This window comes from Montipora capricornis, chromosome 6 (assembly GCF_036669925.1).
Source record: "Montipora capricornis isolate CH-2021 chromosome 6, ASM3666992v2, whole genome shotgun sequence".
Lineage (NCBI taxonomy): Eukaryota > Metazoa > Cnidaria > Anthozoa > Scleractinia > Acroporidae > Montipora > Montipora capricornis.
Genome location: NC_090888.1, coordinates 68,379,182 through 68,386,681, shown reverse-complemented (window position 1 = coordinate 68,386,681; position 7,500 = coordinate 68,379,182). Strand labels below are relative to the sequence as shown.

Below are 7,500 nucleotides of genomic sequence, written 5' to 3'. Positions count from 1 at the left end.
AGTTCATCCGGATTCTCTCTTAATGGCTTGGGAGAAGGATTAAGTATACGATGGATTACCTTCCACACCTCTTTTGGACGCTTCGAAGACAGGGCTTTGGACAAAAATGATCTTCTTGCCTTATTAACGACACTTTTAATTTTGTTACGGACCTCCCTGAAGGCATTCCATGACGCTTCGCTTCCATTCTCATGCGCTTGCTTCCTCAGGTGATCTCTTTCTGATTGTAACAGGCGAATCTCATCCGTCTGTAACCAGGGTGCTGGAGGGCGAGTAACCTTTGTTCTTCTTAATGGGGCATGACGATCAATACAATCCCTAATGAGCGAGTTCATGGCGTCTACCATGTCATCCGCACAATCCAATCCGTAAACCACATCTAAGGGAAGCGAAGAAAAGTCTTCCTGAAATGCACGTTCGCTTAGATTCTTTTCATTTCGAATGTATTTAAATCGAGGTTTAAATCGAGGAATTCTAACATTAATACATGCGAACGGAGCGTCATGATCTGCCACTGTTGAGCAAGGTATAACATCAGTAAAAGTGAAAGTCCGTGGGTAATTAGTAACAATATGATCCAACAGTGTTTTTGATGTGCGGGTCACACGAGTAGGCTTTGACACCATCTGGTGGAGTCCAAAAACATCCAACATTGCTTGATATTTCCGTGTTAGAATATTACTTGGTTTCAACATGTCAATGTTGACGTCGCCCGTTACCACTAATAAGCCGTCCCAGTTTGCCGTGATGTTCCCCAAGAGAGCGTCCATCCGCTCTAACCAGTCAGTGTCACTTAAAATACGTGTAGATCTGTACATGATTCCAATAAGAACTTTACTGCGTCTGTTGCGCCCAGGCACCTCCAGCCATAAATGCTCTAGGTCAGGAGAACGCTTCTCAATATCAATGCGACGTTTGAAATTTATTGACTCATGGATGTATGCTCCAACGCCACCACCTTTAATAAGCTCCCGATTCCTAAAAACTGATGAATAACCAGGCACAGACACATACTCCAAAAGTGCAGGGTTATCCTTGAGCCATGTCTCGCTGAGTGTTATAATGTCCATTGGATATTGTTTGACTGTTAGAAGGAACTCGTTGAATGTAGAGGTCATGCACTGGGTATTTAAGTGCATGAGTCGTAGGTCTTTAGATTTCTCTCTTAGAATTCTAATTATATTCTGAGTAGTTTCCTCATCTTCAGAAGGCTCCGCAAGTTCATGATCTCCCACTATTTCTTCACTGGAACACGCACTGAACGGAAGTATAGAAAGCACGCATCCACCACACGTCCAGTCTAGTCCATGTGTCACATGCTTTAACCCAGCACACTTCACATGATTCATTCCAAAGCACACATTGCAGGTTACACATTTCTGATTTTTCCTAATGGTTTTCTCGCATTGTTCACATTTGCGTGTTGGCTGTTTAGACGATGGACCTGGATTAGTGCAAATATCCCCTCCTCTCAATAATAACTGCTGTGTAGCGCATGAATTGGGATACAATAAGCATCTACCCTTGGATCGCTTGGGCTTCCTGTGGTAGTATTTTAGATTGTTTTGTCCAACAACGAAAGCATAGTCACAAACATCATAATAGAACGAGTAAAAGTTTTTGAGCCCGGAAAAATTGGATCTAGTTGTTTGGTTTCTCAAAACGTCGCTTTTGCAGGCAAAGATTCTCTCTATTAGAGAATAATTTGCACCACTGCACTCGATATCGTTTGTAAGTGTTATCCTAAATGCTAATGTAGGGCTCCTTGGATGAATGACTTTAAATAATTTCGTCTTGAACTCTAACTCGCCATGAACTTCAATGATCGTATTTAATTGCTCCTGCAAGTATTTCTTGTTGGTTGAGCTGTCCAGAGTATTCAGCATGATAACAATGGCTATGGATTGTCGTAAAGCTTCGGTCTTGCAGGCAAAAATTCTCTCTGCTAGAGAATAATTCGCACCACTGCACTCAGCATTGTTTGTGAGTGTTATCCTTTGTTCACTAAATGCAAATGTAGCGCTCCTTGGATGAATAACTTTGAATAGTTTCGTCTTGAACTCCAACTCGCCATGAAGTTCAATAATCGTATTTAACGGCTCTTGCGAGTGCTTCTTGTTGGTTGAATTGTCCAGAATATTCAGCACAATAATAACAATAACTATGGATAGTCGTAAGGCCATAGAGGTCATGATAGGAGAGAAAAGTCGCAAAATAGACGGAGCTTATGTAAACACGTCCGACACGACACGCTGTTCCGTGATAAGGGCAATATTTCGTTATTCCGTTGATTCATCTGCAGGCTGCTGTCATCACGATGAGATAGTGCTCCGGCTACTTTACAATTTCCTCCTGCTACTTTTTTTCAATTTGAAAACCCTCAGTTATACATTCAAAAAAGTAACTGAACATCACTAGCAGTGATCCTAGCACTTATCTCGACAATGTAAGAAATTCTTGTCTCTTATAGACAGCTGAAAAATACATTCAACACAAATCCATGAGTAACAACTTACAAGTGATGTCTGATCCTCAAATGGCCTCAAGACATTTTTCCTGTTTTTAAGGACAACAAAAAAATTGGTATTAACTTTGCTTCAATTTACATTTGCATATCCATCCAAACTCAAAAGGTGATGCATGACACTTGTACACTCTTTCAGAGTTCTTGCGGTTATAAAAACAGGGTTGCAGTCCAGGAGAAAATACTACCATTTGCGTCCATCCTTGAAGCGTGACTAATTTTGCAGGAAGTTTTACTTTTCAAACATCAACAGTTTGTCCAGTTATGTGTCACCTTTGACCAATGAAACACTGGCAGTTACAGTACAATACGATACGTTTTGAGGAAGGAACTGCAATTCTGAGGCACATGGGATCATTGTTCAACATAACATGCTCACCTTGGTCATTTTGGTAAAGTATACATGTATCATGTCTTTAGAAATTCATGGGAGATAGATGTTTACAACTCTTCAAGACTCCGCAGCAGATTCATAAAAATATCGGTTCTTATAGAAAACCTGAAAACTTAAACAAGAGCTTGTGAACAAAACATGCTGGTATGCCTCCAAAAACATTGTCAATTTCACGTCATAACTGCCAACATTTCATTGGTCAAAAGTGACACATAACTGGACAAACCCTTAATGTTTGGAAAATTAAACTCCACCCAAAATTCACCATGCTTCAAGGGTGAATGCAAATGGTAGTACCACAGGAAATGAACATGCCATGAGACTTAGAGGGGCAGGGCAGCACCGGGCAGGTGTAAACTACCGGAAATGCAGAATCCAAGAGGTCTGATTTGAAAAGTAAAGGATATGTAGCCTGCAAAGTAGATGTATTTTTGTTTTGGTAATTATTATTGGCCAACATCTTGGATGGTGAGACTAACAGATGAGTGGGACAAGTCAAAAAATTGCACTCAGTGAGAGGAGGACAGTATGAAATGTTACCAACCCTCTACCAGCTGTGTGCTTTCAAAATGGTAGCCCATTACAGTCCATTATGAATGTTGAACTTGAAAAAGCATCCGCCTGCCAAAAAATGCCTGGCTAAAGGACATGGGAAGCAGGAAATCCACACTCCTCTTGCCTGTGCTCTTGTTTTGATTCTCACTGAACTGCACAACTGTTTCACCAGGGATGTTACAGACGTAGCTTACCTTTGAAACATGACTGCATTAGGCTTCTTCAATAAGCACTAAAAATACAAGTGCTTCAAATTAGAAAGTTTTCATAGCTTATGAAGGCATGCCATAAACAAGGACAAAAAAAACAACTGTTACAGTGAGAATTGTGACAACAGTAGTAATAATACAATACATACTTAATTGACCGCTCCCCATAGGGGCTTTTCAGGGCCAATGAAACAATCAATGAAACAATAGAACACAACAACAACAACTGTTAAAAATCCCAACTGGCACCCAGGATCTCTGGATCTCAAGGCAAGCGCCCTAACCACTTAGCCACACTGCCTCCATAATGCATGAAAGCACACTTTTTTACTGTCCAGAATGCCAGGTTATGCAACTATAAAGCCTATGACACATGGTTCAACATCCTGCAACAATAAAATTGTTGCTCAACAAATGTTGAACCATGTTGCACACATGTTGAACAGAATAGAGTTGGTCTCTATTTTTGTTCAACATCTTTCAACAACGTTCAACGAGTTGAATGGCACATTTCAGTATCCAACATGGCATGACACACTGTTCAACATTGGTTGAACAACAGCTGCAACATTTGTTGATCAAAAAATGATGAACCATGTGTCACTGGCTTACTGTCTAATGCCAGACGATTTTATTCAATGGGTTAAATGAAATTACACAACCACTATAACCAGACTTAAATCTGACTAAAGCACACACCAAAATTTTGAACTGGAGCAGTGCGCATGCATGAGTACCCAATTTATAATGATCAGAAAGTGGTTCAAACATGGCCAGGAAAGTACTTAAGAATCAACAGCCAGTTTTAAGGTCACCATTTTTCCTCTGAGAAACTGTCAGTAACCAAAGTTTTGACAGACATAGTACTAGTGCTTCATAAAACACTCATGATGGCACCAACAGGTGCTTCGTAACAACAAGAAGACAGACACGTGGTGGATGAAGAACACATTGTTCAACTACGGAAAGCCAAGACTGTCCACCATTAATAGGTGGTTTCTGATCAGCTCCTTTAGTTTTTCCACCAGCAATAACTTATTTAAATCATTGTTATCTATCTCTAGAGAATGGTTGCAAACCATCTATAGGGGTCAAACGATGTTCTTCCAGCAATGCAAGTGCAAAAAAAAAATCCCCCCAGAGTTGAATGATACATACATGTACATTGTACAGTGCATACGTACTTTATTTGTTATGTAAGTCTAATTACAGCAGCTATGAGCTGATGTGGACCTACTAACTCATAAAAGTACAAAATTGAAGGAACGATCCAAAACTAATTATTACAAAAGGAACAAGAGGGTAATAAATAAGGCTCAAAATTTACTCTTATTTTCTTTAAAAAACACTAGAGGTCACGTTAGTGAAATAGATGTTTGCACCTGCATTCAATTCATACAAAACGTGAATGACATGAAACCCTTAGTAGTAACGTGGATACATCCACGTGTTACAAAATCGTGTACTTTAATAGCTTTCCATTGAGTTTTGAATTAAAACCAGGTGTCAGACCAGTTACTTCACGCTTAAACCACAACGTTTTCTTAGCCCTGGTACTTACAAGGTCTTTTAAGGCATTAGTTACCACTTCACTGGTTTTGCCGCCTCGGAGAAACAGTGCAGTTTTCGTGTTTTCGACATTCTTTGGCTCGCGATGTTCCACAGCACGCTTTCCGCGCTGTGTTTTGGGACGCCTATCAGAAAAGAAATACGAGAATATACAGAAGATAGTGTCGTGGTTAGTCTGATGAGAAATATTTGGACTGGAACGACAAATATTCGACGACAAAACAGAAAAACACAGGTACTTGTGCCTTACACTACATCCGACACTGCTGCCATCTTGAATGTCCTCTTCTGCAGAGCTGGTACCTCGTTCCCAGGGTTTCTCTTCCCTGCCCTCTTTGTCGTTTATGGGGGAGAGAAAGGTTAGGGTTGCCGTGTCACGTAAACACAGTGTTTGAGAGGTATCTTTTACTGATTATAAGAAATTCTCCTACTTTCCAAGAACAATAATCAAGTGGAACGCTTTACCAATTGAGACAGTTAATGCCTCTTCTCTGACGGCATTCACAAACTGCCTTTAATTTAATTCATAATATCATTTATTACTTTTATTTACTTATCTACTTATTTATATATGGACCGCTGGCCGTTTTGCAATTCGCAAGAATCATCAATTATTGTGATGGAGGCAAATAAACGGTAGATAAATAGATATGATCTCTCCCAGGAGCCCATGACTAGGAGAGCGAACAACAGCCCTATATTCCTGTCACGGCGTTTTCACAGATCGATTTATTTTTAGATGGAATTGCTCGCGAATAAGACTCCCTCAGGAGCCCGATGACCAATCACAAGAAACTGATTTTCGTCGTACCTTTGTTTTTTTGCGGAAAAGGTAGTTTAAAAATAGGTCGGCCAGTAAACACGACGTGATAGAGGCCCGTTCCTCATGTGCTGAACCTTAGTGTTGAGTTGAGGTGGCTTACTACAATTTTCCGAAGAAAAAGATCAAGATTTTGAAATATGAGAAATTAACGCAACAGGCTGTCTCTTCTGAAGCGTTAGCCACTGCAATTGTTGTGAAATGTAATTTTACCTAAAAAATAAATGCAAAACAAAAAACAAAAACAAAACAAAAAAAGCAAAGTGACACACACTAGCACCAGCCCAGTCTAGCCAAGACATTACGCATGCGCACAACTATTTCACCCGTAGCAGCCATGGACAGCTGTTTCGGTTTTGCTAGGCCTCAACAGTATGGCGTGGATAACATACCACGCGGGTGTTTTAGACACCCCTTTAAGGTCTCGGTAAAGGAAAATGAGGTGTCCGCGGAAAAATGTAATAGTCGCGCCGCTGTTTTTGTATAGGGTCAAACTATATACCATGTTAAAGCTAATTAGATTGAATTATTTGAATAAAGTTTTACTTTTTTGTATTTTATATTGCCTTTTAGTTTTAAGGCCTCAAACTCAGAACTACCGAGTCTACTGCAGAAGCTCCTGCCCCTTTACTTTATTGCGAAAATAACCGCACTTTGTTGCATCTTAGGTCGACACACACGTTGGAACACTTAGCGAATGGTCAGAATCATCGTGTTACAAGATCGTAACTTATACCACATCCCCCTTCCCCCATTCAGGAAGGGGGAAATAGCGATGGATGTTCCATCAAATGTGACGAGTATTGTAGCCTACCAAAAATATTAAGATGCTGGTTAACTTTTTACAAGGAGTTGAGATTTCGGTTGATTCTACAGGGGCATAAACGTAACGTAAGAACCGTGCGTGTCTGGTCTTCTCGAGACAGAGGTGAGAGATGATTTCATCCAGACTGGAACGCCTAAATTTCTCTGTTGTAAACATGGCGGTTCACAGCACCAGTGAAGACGTCTCTCTGGCCTTTCTGTGGACGAATTCCACGACCTATCGATACAATTTGAGCAAGTTTTGAAAGCTAAAAACTTCAATCGATGCTGTATTTTACCGGTAGGACTGGCTGGCTCCACACTCATAAGAAAATCTATGAAATGAGAATCGGGGGTCTTCCCTTGTCATGGAACGGCCAAATTACCCAGAATTCCTTTTGGGCATGAAGGAGGCAAGCGGAGACTGGTCCTCATCAAATGAGGAAAAAGTAGCGAGAAGAAGATTTCTAGGCGGATACTAAGGAGTAGCCAAGGTGCGTGCTGTTAACGTAGACTTTTTATCATAGGAAATTCGGCCTGGCCTTTAGTAATTTCTTGTCAAAGAAACGGTATAATGTAAATAAGAGAGTAATGAGATTTATATTTGCGATTACCTGTCCTCTTA

General features: G+C 40.4%; 1 protein-coding gene across 1 annotated transcript in view; it reads right to left on the bottom strand.

The window, feature by feature from the left end:
* The window catches only part of LOC138053037 (ribosome production factor 2 homolog), a 16,513-nt gene extending 10,946 nt beyond the window's left edge, over positions 1 to 5,567 (bottom strand). Inside the window, exons 1-4 of the mRNA XM_068899718.1 lie at positions 5,502 to 5,567; positions 5,244 to 5,376; positions 3,668 to 3,705; positions 2,517 to 2,556 (exon numbers count right to left, since the gene is read on the bottom strand). Of these exons, the coding sequence (XP_068755819.1) occupies positions 2,517 to 2,556; positions 3,668 to 3,705; positions 5,244 to 5,376; positions 5,502 to 5,524 (234 nt within the window). The 5' untranslated portion in view covers positions 5,525 to 5,567. The remainder of the gene's footprint in view (positions 1 to 2,516; positions 2,557 to 3,667; positions 3,706 to 5,243; positions 5,377 to 5,501) is intronic.
* Positions 5,568 to 7,500: the final 1,933 nt, after the last annotated feature.